We start from the raw sequence: 17,232 nt of genomic DNA on the forward strand, positions 1-17,232 counted from the left end.
CATTTGTTGAATGTTGTGTGGCATAAGGCACACAGTTTCTTAAACTGTGTGAGCAGACCTAATTTAACCAGATGTACTTGAACACCTCATACCTTTATGAAATACCTGCGGTCATTTATTTCATTTATCCACTCATGTATTTCCCACCTTTATTTTGCATTTCACATCAATGAAACCTGTTTGGCTGGATATTCGAGATTGTTTTTTTCTCTGCACTGACATTTTATAACAGCAGATAATGACATCTTGGGAGAGAGTAGTCTAGTGGTTGAAGCATTTTCTCATCGCACCAAAGACTCAGGTTCAATTGCCCACATGGATACACTGAATCCAGCCAATTTCTGGTGTCCATGATATCACTAAAATTGGCATAAAACTAACCTCACTCACTACAGTATTCTTTCCTTGGAAACTTACCTCCCTTGATTCAAACCACCATATGTTTAAACACTGCCAACAGTCTGTTTACCAGCATCTGACATTGATTTTCTGGAGCAACTGACCACCAAAGTACTATGTTCAAATCAATTTCTGTCAAGGTCTGTCTTTGTCTGTCTGACCATTTTTTTAAGCATTTAACCAGAATCAATATAGCCTTTGTAAAAGTTTTAGTGTACATGTAATAAACAGTTCAAATACTTATCAAACGTTGTCCATGCTAGTTGTGGGATACAGTCATATAATTTATCATCCAAATCTGTGTTCCACTGGAGATATCGCTTGAGTGAGATCATATATCTCCAAGGAGGTAATATTTTGACAGATTATGTACAATGCCCTGTCAATGCTATGATGTCATGAATTTGATGAAGTCATAATGACATCACTGTACTGCATGTTTTGTGGTCTTACAGTGTTGAAAGAGGTACATTTTTCTTTGAAAACTAATGAAGACTTATTCTTTTATCATAAAAAGAATCTCACCCTGTCTACTGATATCAATCATATCAATACTTGTTGATAAAGGTAAAAATATCCTTGGCAAGCCTTGGATATCTGTAACTTTATCAACTTGTGTTAATATAATTGATATCAGTAGATACTTAGGTGAGATTCTTTGTGTACAGACACACAAAATCAATGTATGTGGCATACAAATTTTGTTGTTTCTCCTGTATCCATATCCAAATAACAAGATAGGAGTTTATTATAATAAAGCTTGACCACTAGAAACTTTCCCAGAATTCACTTTGTTGTTACAGTGTACATGTGTTGACATTTAAGTACTACTTGACATAAAACATAGCTTTTTGACATATGCTTAAAGACTACATGAAAAAGAACAATGTCAAATGGTTGAACGGACAAGATAAACCTAAGATCAGGTCACACTATCACTGATCCAGATGGAGATTTTGTATGGGTTAAAATCATCAAATAAAAAGTTTCAGGTACGTTCTGCAATGTCAGTGTTGTGTGTAAGGCAGACATGGAACTGTATGTCTTATCTGTTGGTGAAACCCTAAAACACAATCAGTGCTGTCTTAAACCATGGCAAATCTGGACAAATCTGGCAAACAAATCCAGCAACAGCTAAGGGACATAACCTCTCTAAAGCAAATACAACGACTTTGAAAGAGCAAAACAATGACACCTGACGCAGTAAACATGGAATTCTAATGTTTGAATTACAGCAGTAAAGCATTCCTCAATATATGATTTCACAGAGCTGTCAAGACTTATAAAACATTAAGGTCATGGCAGGACTAGAGCCAATTAACATGATAACCTGACATGAGATCTAGATCTACCAGCTTAATGGTTTGTTTTGTGAGAACTACAGACAAGTTAAGTATCTCTCATAGCCCCAAACTACATCACCACTACGACAAACTGACACATAAACGGTCGCAAACAATTAACCCCAACATAATACTGATTAAATCCTGAACCTGAGATAGTGGATCTAACGGCCACAAGCAGATTAAACAGCAACACCAGACATCCCTGGGGGTAGAGATAGTTTCATCTTATGGTCATTAAAACAACTTACCATGTGCTAGCAGAGCTGTGTTGGATGGAGATGGTTGTGAGAGTCTCTGTCTAGAGAACCATGCAGCATCTCTCTCTATCCTCAGTATCCTAGACAGACTAATGCAGAAGAATCACGGCAGACAAACAGATCTCCGGTCAGATACACAGCTGGGACAAGACCCTGGAGAGGCTTCAAAACATTCTGCCAAGAAGCTTCCTACACAAGACAACTGTCAATCAACACACACAAATCAAGTAACTTTATCCAGATCAAACACTGGTATTTCCACAAATCTCCTGTCTTAGCCAGATTGTAGATATCTGATCTCCAAGATCATCTCACTTAATAGCCAATTAAAATTCTTTGGTCCTTGTGTGCAGGTTGTCAACAATGCAAGCCTCATATCAATAGTTGTCCAACAACTAGTATGCCAGCATCCAACAGAGAAGAAACATTGATCCAAGCTTGGTCCTTTGTACCATGATGTTCTCGCAGCTATTTAACAGGTGACATTCAAGGGATACAGACGCATGGTTTATCGTTTCCATTACAAGGTGAACCATTTCAAAATGGTTTCATTTCAACTCACAGTTCGGAGACCGAAAACAATTAATTGTTTTTTAAATCTACACGATCACTAGATGAAGATCACATAATACATCTGCAGCTACATTTCACTTTATTGTCAAAGCTCTGCATGGCGATATTTACTGCTAGAATATTTCTTTTCACGAGTGGATACAGAATACTAAAAAGTTGAGAAAACAATCTAAGTTTGCTTGTTAAAACTTTCTCAAGTTCTTGTTATTTTCATAAAAAAATGTCAGAAGATGATTTAGCTGTATACGTTTTTTATACATGGGCTGTATCTGCATATGATGTTGATAGATAAAGCATCTAACTTCACAACAAGTTGCCATGGTGACACAACAGTTTGGGCTGTTTTCATAAAGCAAAGCAAGAAGACTGTGAGGATTGTGATCTGTGTTTTGGAATAGTGTAGGTGTTAGCTGCTCAGGTTTGCATTCCGTCATCAGATATTATGAGGGACAGGGAAGTATATATGAGGGAAACTCTGCAGGTTGCTGAAATACTGTAATTGGGGGTACGATTCCAAGGGAGTTGATAAATAACATTGTTTGGAGTGAATAAACAAGCACATTCCACTGTGCCAGCTCTCAAATAACAGTGAGTTTTACACTGTTTCTAGCAATACTCAAGGATGGGACACCAGGAATGGGCTTCACAGCCACGTACCCATGTGGGAAATTGAACCCTGATCTTTGGTGTGATGAGCAAACACATTAACCACGAGGCTAACCCACCACCATCTCAGATAGCAACAATAATCCAGATCATGGTAACAATACTCATTTGTTAAAACAACAGAAATGGCCACCTCCTATCATTCAAAACTGAGACAACATGTCATCCACTTTTCCACTAAACACCTGAGCCAACAAACCAATAGTAGCCCTACAGCACTGACTGCTAAGATAAGATAACAGCAACATATTTCACTTCAATTGTTTAAGGGGTATTTCCATGCTAACAAGATTGCCATCAAATACAGCCAAATACTCTTCTTCAATTACACTGTCAACCTTATCTCTGTTGTATCGATTCTACCAAGTTACTATGGCAACAGGTAACAAGGGTTTTTTTTGATCAACTGATATTTCATTATGGTTTCTTTGAAATTATCTTCCTCCAGAAAGATAACCTCAGAGGAATTTTTATCACATTAGAACAAAAAACACACTGCATTCCTGCATATTTTTCAAAGGTATTATGGTTAGTGATTTGATTGCTTATATTCATGGAAACACCTATAAATGCAAATGATACCAGCAAAGACATCAATGGATTGTAATTGTCCCTGGTAACAGAGACGTTTTTCAGTGTAATTGATTCCTGAATAACCTTTAGGTGATCGGAGATGGCTAGGCCAGTTACTGAAGCCCAGAAATATGCTTTGAAGGGTCACACTCGATAGTCATGCCCTCATAGGTCAATTTCTTTTGGCTATCATAGCTCCTTTCTGCTATCACAACACCTTTGAGCTATCATAGCTCCTTTCTGCTATCACAACACCTTTGAGCTATCACAGCACCTTTCTGCTATCATAACTTCTTTTGGCTTCCATAGCACCTTTCTGCTATCACAACACCTTTGAGCTATCACAACACCTTTAGGCTATCATAATCCCTTTCTGCTATCACAACACCTTTAGGCTATCATAGACCCTTTCTGCTATCACAACACCTTTAGACTATTCTAACACCTTTCAGCTATTGCAGTTCTTTTCTGCTTTTCTAACTCCTTCTGGCTGTCATAATTATTTTTGAGTATCATGACTCTTTTCCATCGTTGTATCTCATTTTGGCTATTGCAACTCTTTTTTTTTGGCAATTGTAGCTCCTTTTGGCTATTGTATGTCCGTTAGGCTGTTGTAGATCTTCTTGTTTATCTATCTCCTTTCAGCTATTGTATGTCTTTTTGCCTACTGTATGTCTTTTTGCCCACTGTATGTCTTTTTGCCCACTGTATGTCTTTTTGCCCACTGTATGTCTTTTTGCCTACTGTATGTCTTTTTGCCCACTGTATGTCTTTTTGCCCACTGTATGTCTTTTTGCCTACTGTATGTCTTTTTGCCTATTGTAACTCCTGTACACAATCTCACAGCTATTACTATATAACCATATATCCAATGTAAATCTAATATACATACTTACATACTGATCAGTCCTAAATAGAACCACAACAACATATACCTGTCAGCATAAATACAAAAATCATTTTGACTAAACATTTTACACCAGCTGCTGACTGCCATTATATGCTCTTAACAAACACAATCAAGAGTCATCAAAAGTTGACACAGCCCCCTGCCCCTACATATTTGAGAGAACAAATCATCTAACAGTTACTTGATGCTTTCCATGGAAGTCATGAAAAACATAAATGTCAAAGTCACCACTTCAAGATTCTGTTCTGTTGACAGGCATCAAATGTTTTTTCAAGTTGTGCTCAGGAAACAAATCCCATCCCTCCATTTTGAGAGTAACTCCAAATCATTTCCATAGGAAATGATGAAAAATAAAAATGCCCAAAAAATGCAAATAGCAAAATGCAGCACTTTGAGGTCTGCCTCACATATATGCTAAGTTTTGTTGAAAGATACTAAGAAGTTTTCCCTCCATTTGGAGACTAAGCTCGAATTGTTTCCATGGAAAAGAAAAATAAAAATGACAAAAATCTGTAAATAGCAAAAGGCACCACTTCAAGATCTTTCTGAAATGAAAGATTAAAGAGTTTTCAAGTTGTGCTCCGGAAACTAAACTCTTGAGACTAAGTCTGAATTGTTTCCATGGAAACTGAACAAATAATAAATCACAAAAACCCGTAACAAGCAAAAGGCACCACTTTACGTTCTGATTGATATATGTACCAAGTTTTTCTGAAAAATATTGAGTGATTTTTTAGTTATGCTCTGGAAACAAAGCCCACCCAACCCATTTGAGTCTTTAATGTTTCCATGAAACCAAGAAAAATAAAAATGTCCAAAAATCTGTAAATAGCGAAAGGTAAAACCTTGCGTTCAGTTTTGTTATATCTGCCAATTTGGGTCTAAAAATACTGAATTACATGCTGGAGGGATGATTGTATCAAGGGTCAACAAACCACTTTCTTTAAGTTATCTCCCTTAGCCACTTCGTCAAACAATAAATTTAAATCTTTTCTTCACAAACAAGTACCTGATTGCTAGGCAGTTCCTCAAGCTATAAATTTATATCACTTCTTCGCTAACAAGTATGTACCTGTTTGCTAAATAAAGACTGCTTACATTCCCCACTAACATTTGTTTCTTCAAGACTTGAGTTTCATCAAGGTAAGAAGAGTTGCTTCCATGAGAAGCAGGTGAGTCTCTTTCCATTCCCCAAGTGCTGGAGGCTTAATCTACATCCTCATCCACATCAACACTCTGCCACTTAACATCAGGAAGAGCCTACCTGTGTTACTACCTGCTGATTGTTCTGTTAGACAGGTGCTACACAGGTGAGAAGTCATCTAATCATTCATTCTAAAGTAGCACCTGTAGAATGATGTGCTAGACGATGATTAGACAGGTGACAACATCTATTATCATTAATTCGTTCATCCAATTGTACTTAACCCATTTCAGACATTTTTTTCCACCTGAGACATTTATAGACGATACTGTTGATAGTAAATAACTATTAACGAGTTCAAGGCAAGCTTACCATATTCTACTTCAAAGGCAGATTTCTACATAACTCAGCTTGCTTCACAATCATGGAAATTATCAATCTCATGATACAACATTTTTCCTCCCAAAAATAATATTTTTAGAAATAAATAAAATGTATTGCGTTAAACACAGAGGTCTTGTAAAGAATTCATAAAACTTCGTTTGATTCTAATGCAAGAAAAATATTGCAAGTCTTGAATTGAAAATAATAAAGTATTCTATTTCTTATAAAACCCCTTCAGATCCAACCAGACTGTAAGTTGGTCTGTGCTTGAAAAAAGATCAGCAAAAACACAAGCTTTAACACAAGGTCACCCTTGTCCTATGATGAAGGAATCCCAGCATTTTCTGACATCACATTCTGATCATGTATCATGGCTTTCATAAAATGTCTGTATGTTTTCATGGTCCAGTATTAACATTATTTTTGACATATATCACACACAGCCTCTGATACAAGGGCAAGACACCAGCAATGAAAGTGATAGGGAGCTGCCAGAGCTGACTAAAGGATGATCTACCTGTCGCTGATGTCATACTGGACACACTGATGATGATGTAGGTGTGGAACTGAACACACAGATGATGATGGAGGTGGTGGAACTGTATAATGGCTGATTCATCAGTTTCCTTATGTTCTTTGCTGTTTGGAACTGCTCCAAGCAACATTCAAGCCTTACATCAGTGTCCAGTAATTAACCCAATATCACCCATCTATCCAGTAACTGATAAGCCAACACCCAGCAATACTCTAAGTAATATGAAAGCTGCCTACATGTAATGGAATTTAATTCAGACAATTCAGTGATTAAAGGGGAATTTGTGGATGTCAATGTTTGTGATGAGGAACCCAGAGTTTCACAGCAGATTCTTACTCCTTCATCGGGTAACTGAAATCACTAAGAAGCAGTCTAATGTCAAACCAGTGTAAGTGGAGACATATCAGAGACATCAGTGGTCTACTAGTGCAGATTGGTAATAACAGTGGACGAAAGTAGCCTACAGGGTGACCTGCCAGGAGCTAATCCAGGCACAATTTGTGATGATTGGTGGAAAATACAGTGATGGTAATAAAGCACTAATAGATAGGCAGGTACTGGACAAAGGGAAGGCACGAGTTGATAGTAGTGGGGAGGGGAGAGCACTGATTGATGATAATTGATGACATGGAAGCCAGCAAAATGGATGGTGCAGGTAATAAAATCAAGAAGTCCCAAGTTGGCCAAGTAATTGTAAACTTTCATCTTAAATCCACTGCAGCTTTAGTTAGATCATGGCCTATGGTGTGATGCAGGTCTCACAAATAAATATTCACAATACGAGTGAAATTTTTCACTTATACTCATGAAAGCCAGAACATAACCAAGACCAACAGGATTCAAACCAGTGTTCAGGTGTCAAAGGGAGACAACTGAACATGGTGAATTACAGCTCCTATGACAACTGGGCCTCTAGTTTTCTTGACAATTCCAAATATAATCTACCTGATCCAATATGAGTTTAGTAATATTTTCATGTTGCAACAGCTGCAAGTGATCTAACTGTTACTAGGCTATTTCTGCAATTTGATATTCAGATAAGACCAGGCACTGCTGGACATGTGGAAAGCTGCATTCAGTGATGAGTATTTTATCATTATTAAAATCATCCATCGACACATCTGTGACAGATACACAGACTTTATGATGCAGTATTTTCATGATCACAATCGGTAGAATAATCAGTTTCTAGATTTCCATCACATCAAAACCTACCTACAAACAAACCTTGCCTAACATTATTTCATTGTCTACCTGAATAGATGCAGCAGGCCTGTAGACAGCAGTAGGCCCATATAGACACCAAATAGACCTATAGACAAGAAAACATTCTACCTTCATTCATTTCTTGTAGGTTTGATAAAACACATCTTGGACAGAGTGAGTGAGTGAGTGAGTGTAATTTTACGACACATTCAGTAATATTCCAGCTGTACAGCAACAGTCTGTTATTAATTGAGTCTGGACCAGACAATCCAGTGATCAATCTTGGACATGGTTCTTCAAGATGCTCATTTGAATCAGTCAGCCCCAAGACATTAATGAACACAGGATCCTTTAATAATTTGTTGAACTTATTTTTTCAAAATGAATGCCTCCTGAGTAAGACTAGTTTTTCCAATGCCACATAAACAACATTTCGGCTGTATGATGGTAGTATGTAAACAACACAGTCTGGACCAGACAATCCGGTGATATACATAATGAGTATGGTTCTATGCAACTGTGTCAGATGACATGCAATAACCTGTTTAAAAAATATGACTGAAAATCCGAAAATTAATTTGCAGTGGCCTTAAAAGTTCTCACACAACAGCAAGAGAATGATTCCTCTCAAACAAAAAGTGGGGTGACAGTCTCTTATATCCAGGTCTTCTCACGTTTGGTTGCATCTTAAAAAGAAATAATAATAATTTCCTGGCTGTGCTCAAGGTCCTGCACCTTGGCACATGTAAGTAAATAAACACACGACAATTTCCCACTAAAACTTTTACCTTGAGCAGTGCTTGAACATTACTTGTTTTCATCACTGGCTACATTTACAAAACCCCTGAAAAAAACCCCACTGTTTTCCCTAAAAAATACCTGTTATCATGACTATCAGGTCATCTACTAATACTGAAATACAGCAGATTGAAAAAAGAAAAACAACAATAAGTAAGTATCAAACATAAAATCCAAACAAACACCAAAAATCACCTTATCACGTCTGAAAGCAAAACACTACCAGCAGAATCAAGGGTAAAGTTAATACTTTACCACAGACCAGGAAGTCCTCTCTGTAGATTGAAATCCAGCACCAAGTGCTCTGTGAGTGGTGTAGCCAGTGTATAAGCTCACATCCTCGTCACTTGCAGCTGCAACCCGGTCTGAGTATAGCTCTGGTGTAAACTTGCCTTGATCTGTGCCACCTCCTCCGTCCCTAGCTTGGCAATAACTTTACACACCAGGGGAAGTAACTCTGACAGTAACTCAGCCTCTTTGCTACACAGAGTGATAACTGGGAATGGAGCACCACCATCATAATCATACTCATCATCATCATCAACATAATCATCATCAACATCATCACCAGCACCATTGTCCCCATCGTCATGATCGTAAGTGTCATCGTCTTGATCGTAATTGCCGTTCTCATCAACATCAACAACAACACCATCAGACACCATCATCACCCTCTTCATCATCCCCACCATCATCATCAAATTAACTATCCATCATCACAACACTGGATGTCTACCTGGAGCAATCCTGGCTTGCCCTAACTTCTGATACAGCTAATCTGTTCCTATCCTACAGATATAAACAATCACCTGTTACCTGTGAGCAAATTAACTTGTTGATGCCTGTTACTTCCACAGGTGATAAACAGCTGAATGTCAACATGATGGGGTCATAAGTGCATAGCAACAACTACACAGTACTCTGCACACAGGATTAACTGACCTCAAATACTCCAAAATGAACTGCCAACTTGGAATTTTACATAAATATGAAAACAAAAACACATAACGATTCCTTGCCTGAAGGAACAAATCAAATAAAACAACAAGTTTTTCATCCTATTTATGAGTGTGGGGGACAGTAGTACCGACATGAAACAATTCCATGTCCCAAACAATCTGACCCATGTATTGTGTCAATAACCCACTTTGGAGATTTGCATATGGAGTAATGTGAATGTTTGAAAGATCATACATACAGCAGATTTGTGTATTGGATGGATAGGTATATTGTAGGTTTGTTTATTAAGGGGATGAGTTTATTGTATGATTGTGTATTGAGTGGACACATGTACCATATGATTGTGTATTGGGTCAACTAGTAAGTAGGATTATGTTCAGACCAGATACTAACTATGAAAAAAAGCACACAACATTTTCATATTTAGACAGATCATCTGTAAATGTATAACATGACTTCAAAGCATTCTATAATTCTCAGTCATAACTGCAAGTTGAAATCTCAAGTCCAATCTGTGACAGTTAAATATACTTACACAACCAAAACAGACAAGTGCAAACAAATCACTTACCTTCAGACTCAAGTCAGCTTGATGATCAGGATGACGGTCTACGTAAAAGAGGTCCCTCTATATGCTCATATTGTCCACGAGGAGTGAGACAGTCGCAGACGATATCCCAACATGCAGAAGTAGTGCCAGGGTCTAATTCTGAATATATGAACCTGTTTGACAAGAGTTCTCCCAGCTAATCTGTGGCAGACGATATCCCAACATGCAGAAGTAATGCCAGGGTCTAATTCTGAATATATGAACCCGTTTGACAAGAGTTCTCCCAGCTAATCTGTCACAGACGATATCCCAACATGCAGAAGTAGTGCCAGGGTCTAATTCTGAATATATGAACCCATTTGACAAGAGTTCTCCCAGCTAATCTCCATCTTCTTGTCATCTAGTATTTAAGTTTATACACTTACACAATGCCTTTATGTAGTTGACTTGCATTCTAGTCCTGTGTTCCATTCCAGAGCTACAGTTCCCATTACTGATAATCCAAACTGCCAACAGCCCCCACTGGAGCTTTCTTCACTGTGTTTATCCTCTAAATACTTGTTACAACACCATCTGTTTAAACTTCATCTTTCATCCTGTTTAACATCTCACAAGCACTTCTGGTTGCAATTTTAGAAACTGTTTTCATGATGAGCTTGAGAATTTTGTCCCAGCTTCAAAGAATCCATTTCTATCTGCATGGTCAACTTAGTTGAAGTAACATTTGAGAAATGACGATATCCCGGAAATATCTTCTTTATCAGTCAGGCTGTACTGCTGAACAATTGAGATTCACAGCAGCGGATATCTTTTCTCTCACCTCAAACATCTTTAGATTATTTAAATTTCACCTTCAAACAGTCCTGTTGACATTCTAGCAAGAATTGCAAGAATTGCATGTTTTTCACACCTTATATGAAATTCCTTTTCCTGGAAATTTCTTCATGCTTTTCAATACTCTCAAATTCTCCTTCTGAACTTAGGCCCAAACAAACTTGAATTAAATGGCAGTTCTTCTCAACCAGAATGAATTAATTCTTCATTAAATCCATTTTATCCAGCTGGATCCACTCTGACATTCCAATACAGCAGCACAACTTGTTCTTCTATTCTGAAAAGTAATTACATCTTCCCTTGTCTGCCTAGTCTTCCAAAGTATTCCTCACAGAAAACTTGGAGAGGTTCCTTGTCACTTGTATTCCAGTCCCTTTCAATGCAATGAAAAATCCTTCCAGGAAAATCTCATTCTCATTTTTTTTATCATCTGAAGCATCTCCTCAAATTGTCCATGGCAACTGATATGCCTCCACTAGAAGTCACAGAAGCCAAAACTTTGCTGAACCTTCAGCAGTATTTCATTTACTCCCCATAATTGTCTTGTTTGGTTTGCTTTTTTTAAATAGAGTTGTTCATAATTTGGTTGCGAGGAAGCTCCCCTTTGCATCCACTTACAGAGACCAGCTATGCACCGGTACAACTTCCTTAAACCACATTAAGAGCTCCAATCCTGCCCCTCCACAATCATACATCCAAAGATGAACATGCTTAATTGTGCAAAAAACATTTCATGGTCATTGCATTTTCTAACACAGTTGTGACTGAGCTTTCAAATAGGACAAAAAATAAAAAGCATCATTTCTTAAAGTTATCACAGCTACACAATGTGTTGAAAAGAAGCATAATAACAGCATTAAAGATAGTAATGCAACAAATAGGTATATTTTATGTAACTGAATCAGTTTCATGTGTGGATATATGTTGAATGTTATATAAAAGAAACAAAAATCTGAGAATAGCAAGACATGCACATGCACAATCATTTAACCAAATAAATTTATATAAATTCAGTTACAGATCCATAATGATCACAGATGGCAATCAATGGTTTTCGCCATTGGGAACAAGCCCAGGTCAACAGGTTCTAAGCTTTGTGGCCCAGTGGCCACAAGTAGCCAACAAGCACTGTGTCCTACATGTAACCTGTGGCCAACAAGCACTGTGTCCAACATGTAACCTGTGGCCAACAAGCACTGTGTGCAACATGTAATAAGTGGCCAACAAGCACTCTTATTGACACGTTATACATCAAAAAGCACTCTGTCCATCATGTCGCAAGGGGCTAACAAGCACTCACTTACATGTCTCAGGTTGCCAACAAGCACTGTGCCTAACATGTCAAAAGAAGCAAACAAGCACTCATTGACATGTCTAAAGTGGCCAACAAGAACTCCAATAGATATAAGTGACCAAGAACACTGTGACAACATGTCACAAGTGGCCTTATGACTGACAAAATTGGTCATAAGAGCATGATGAGTGTCTAAGCATGTGTAGGAGCATCTAAGAGTGTATCAGAGAGCCTAAGAATGTCTATTAGTGAGTGTCTTAGAGTTTCAAGGAGTGTCTACTCACACAGGTTCTGTTCCCTGCATAGAGGAGTGGCGGGACATGGACTTGGGAGACAGCTCATAGTCAGAGTCAGATCGGTACAGGAAGGACTCACGGCGCTGGGGGAGGTTTTGCAGCACCAGCCCTGATGAAGGGCTCCCCCCACCCTCCAGGGGACTTCTGCCAGGGGCTGCACCATTCTCCACATCAAAACTGAAATAAAAGGACATAATATTACCTTCTTGTCATTGTTTCCAGAGGTTCAATACAAATGTGTTCCAAATTTGAAGGTGGATATCCGCTTTGCGACCACAGCATGGGAGGCACTTCCTGTGCTGACACAGACAGATGAAAGTAACACTCTCATGATCACATCGAGTTTTAACAGGTTCCTTTTAAAAATCACTGTCTAATAAATGATTGGTGTGTGGGTGGGCAGGTTTAATGTAAAACAGACACAGCTAATTTCAACTGAAATTTGACCACAAAAAGGATAAAATTTCCTGTCAGAGAAAAATTAATCAGGGTGTTTTATATACATTTTATCATTACTACAGTTATGTCCTAGCATGTCAACTTTATGTGAGAGGAAATCATTAAGTGATGTGAGCTTTTTTTGTGAAACTAGAAACATAACAGGGCCAAACCCATGTCTCCTTGAAGTGCTAATGAACAGAGAATTCAAGCCCTTGAAAACAAATGAGTTAGTCCCTTAAAAATACATGCTTTTTCCAACAACATTTGTAGAAGGGAAACTATAAATTCTGTACCAACAGAGATCAGCATCGAAACCAACCATAATTCTTTACAACTGTACCTTGAAGAAAATACACATGATTTGACAATCGGTCAATATGAGAGAGATGGTGAATTGACAGCAGAGTCTATGGCAGAATAAATAATCAGAAACATATATTTCACTGTCATTTTGTACGGAAATGGACTGCCTATTATCCATTCATTGTAACTGGTGCTCGCTCTTTTGCTTCTGTTGCAACTGCACTATGAAACTCACTTCCACTCAAACTACGTGCAGCTCCATCTCTTCGAGCTTTCAAGCGTAACCTCAAAACACACCTTTTCAGCCGATACAAAAAAACCATAACTTTCTCGAAGCTTGTATCTACGAACCTTTTTCTCATGTGTATTTTGATATATTATTTTTAAATGTTTTGTGTGTGCTTTGAGCATGCCCCTAAGTGACCCTCATTATTATTATTATTATAACTGAACATAATTCTAAGGCACTTATTAAAATTTCTCAGTATCAGCTGAAACTGGACAATTGACTTCTTCCATGACTCTTGTTCTCGTAGCTTAATGAGTTCAAGTAATCTTCCACTGATTTCCCCGGAAACACCTCAACGACAAACTGTCCTGGTTCTTATGGCAAGACTAAGATGAAAGTGTGCTTCTCAGTTGTTGAACCAAGTTCATATTATCACCTTCATTTTAACTACTGTTTATGATAAAGATTACATGCACACTTCTCAATGCCTTAAAAAAATCTGAAAATTTATAGCATGATCAAACTATACACTGAGTACTGAAATGAAGTCAGAGGACACTCATGTACTTCATACTCCTGTAGTTGTTTGGCATGATGTTAATGATCAGCTATTATGGTAGCTTTCTTTTTATTAGTTAGTGGTGGCGAGTGGTCCTGTGCGTAGTGCTCAGGTCACCATCAGTTGAAGTTAAGCACCGTCGAGCTCAGACAGTCCTTGGATGGGTGGCCGTGTTTGGCAGTTTAACTCCTGAGAGTTTCTAGGACTTCGGTCCTGCCCCACAACGAAGCACATAGGAAACATGTGGTCTCACCTTAGGCAAGTGAGTTTGTTCAAATTTGCCTCTGTTCACCCAGCAGAAAATGGGTACCCGGTGAGATAGAGTCTTGTGACTATAACCTTCTAGCGCTTAAGAGGGCAGCTTGGGTTATCCGGGGTAATGATAATCAGATTCTGATTAGAGCGCCCAGTGAGCAACTGGTCAGATGGATACTAGGCGCTATATAAGTGAATTATTATTATCATTAGTATGGAATATTTAAACTTACGGAAAGGATTGCTAATTCAATATTGACATAATCAGTTCCAAGGAAAATAGTATTTGCATGATAACAACTGAAATATGTAGTTCCAGGATGAATAGTGTAGGCATGACAACATATGAGTATTCATTTGAAACTAGGATATTAGTCTCCAAAAATGGGATATGTGTAATGCTTGCATGAAAATGCATGTTGTGGTACGCCTTCAATATTTAAAAGCACCCATTCAATACCTGACCTTGGGAATCAAACCTAGGGATTGACAGTCAAGCACTTGTTCCATATGCCCATCCAAATATCCACATTCACTACCTGGGGTTTGGAAGAACCATGTCCATTTATAAATACTTCATTTCATCACTGTAAGAAAAGTATAATCCAGATTCGATGCGACATATGCAGAGTAAAATACATTACTATATGACAATCCCACTGAAAATCCATATTATATACGGAATGTCTCCTTTCTACAGAATATCAACATTGTATATAATGTCCACTTTGTACAGTCAATCAACAACCAATCTTTTAATTGGTATGACCATGTTTTTTTACAATCAATCCAGAATTAATGAGGATATTATAAGTAAATCTATTTTTAAATGATTATTTCAGAAAAGTAACACAGGCCATATGCCTAGGTTACAATTATAGAGTGAGAAAGTTATAATGAATACTGTCTCAGTAACATAACTTTATATATACATACATAAATTAACTGATAAATGTTTTATTAGCATTTGAAAATATAAAATATTCCCACGGCTACAATCACAATAATAGACCTGACCCATCTTCCTGTGAGAGTCCCTTCTACCTCCACACGTACAGGTGTGCCTGTTAATGGAAAAGTTTACCACTAGAAACACACCTCCAAATTGCCCAAGTCAGTATGTCGTAAATCATTTGAATCAGTTACGCAGCTGATCTCATTCAAAATGTACATGTACTCTTTAACACTGATAAAGCTATAAAATATCCACCCTACAAATACATGCAATAATATAGCCCTTAAATATCTCCTACACATATTACCATACGAACATGCCCCTAAAATCCCCTTAAAAGACCAACAAAAGGAATTAGGCCTGATACCTCTTTTACACAATGGACTAGAAATAAACTAGCTTTCAGTGATTCACTGAGGTAGAAATCTCCATGAACTGTGTTTGAACCCCCCAGAAACAGACAAAAACAAAATAAGTGTAACGTTTTTTAAAATAATGGTATAGCCATTATGTTGCATTGTAAGCAAAAAGTTAATATCAGAATTACCTGAAGCATTATTACACTGAAGGACTAAAACATAAAACTAACTTCATAAAAATGTTAACAAAACCACATGACAAATAATTATTCCAAGAGTAAAGTATATTAAAATTAATTCGCATTGAAGTATTCTCAAAAATAATTTTGTTAAATAACGTTACATATTAAAATGAATTCATTGTATTTATCATTACAAGTGAGGTCATACAATCGGATCATTCCTGTTGTAATGGTACAAGACATGAAACTGTACATCACTGTACACAATGTACACAATAGAAGCAGAGCTAACAAAATGATGAAAGTTCCATAACAAAACAAGCTGGGGCATTCATTGTTGTTATTAACAAAATCTTTGCTAAACATGTAAAATTGGGAAAAACATATTAAAATTTACACAGAAATACAATGTACCTCTTCATGACTGGGTGTGACAACAAAGGTGAGTCCAAGTGATCAGACAGTGCTCCAACAGCTGATATCAGTGCAACTAGTGCATCCCACGCGCATTGCTGCACCCCAGTACTTCAACACCATGAAGGGCATACACTCGTGCAATATCAGTCTGCCGAAGCGTAGGCAGATCAGGTCAGATTGTGTTTTGACGTCACTACTGTAACCAATATGGGCTATGATCTCGATTCCCACTTTGATAAGACAATAGATCAACACACTGAACTGCTGCTGACGAAACATGACATCCACATGAGATCTACTATCCTACTTGTCGTAAATATTTAACAGATTCTCAAATAAAATTATTTGCATCTATTTACAATGACTAATAATGTAAACGTAGCTGCAGTGCATGTTTACCTACAATCAGGTCATAAAGAAGATTTCAGGAAATTATTAAGGAACACTGAACTGGTTGATGGTGGCAGTGCAAGGGAGACAACTCTTCTCATCTTCAGTATACCACATGGGTCATGCCTTAAGTTTCACATAATGAATACATATCTAAACTAGAGTCAGTGAAAGGACAGGGTATTGCACCATTGTGTTCATGTCCCTATTCCAAACAAGTCAAATTTGACCACTTTTGACAATCCATTTAGTGTCTTTTATAAGTTCATAAAAAGAAATATGGATCAGTGTTAACAACTTCAGACTTCAGCAATATTTTGATGTAAATTCTTAAGTTTATCAAGTTGGAGTCAAACTGGTAGACACTGTCTACAGTGTGATGATTCTCAGCTTTCCGCAGGTCAAGCAAGGTCTTAA

General features: G+C 37.6%; 1 protein-coding gene across 4 annotated transcripts in view; it reads right to left on the reverse strand.

Annotated features, from left to right (window-relative positions):
* LOC137290359 (3',5'-cyclic-AMP phosphodiesterase 4C-like) overlaps positions 1–17,232 on the reverse strand; it is a 374,490-nt gene that overhangs the window by 124,279 nt on the left and 232,979 nt on the right. For all 4 annotated transcript variants that reach the window (XM_067821234.1, XM_067821236.1, XM_067821233.1 and 1 more), the window contains exon 2: positions 12,714–12,902. In XM_067821234.1, coding sequence (XP_067677335.1) covers positions 12,714–12,902 — 189 coding nt within the window. The remainder of the gene's footprint in view (positions 1–12,713; positions 12,903–17,232) is intronic.

This window comes from Haliotis asinina, chromosome 7 (genome assembly GCF_037392515.1).
Source record: "Haliotis asinina isolate JCU_RB_2024 chromosome 7, JCU_Hal_asi_v2, whole genome shotgun sequence".
NCBI classification, from domain to species: domain Eukaryota; kingdom Metazoa; phylum Mollusca; class Gastropoda; order Lepetellida; family Haliotidae; genus Haliotis; species Haliotis asinina.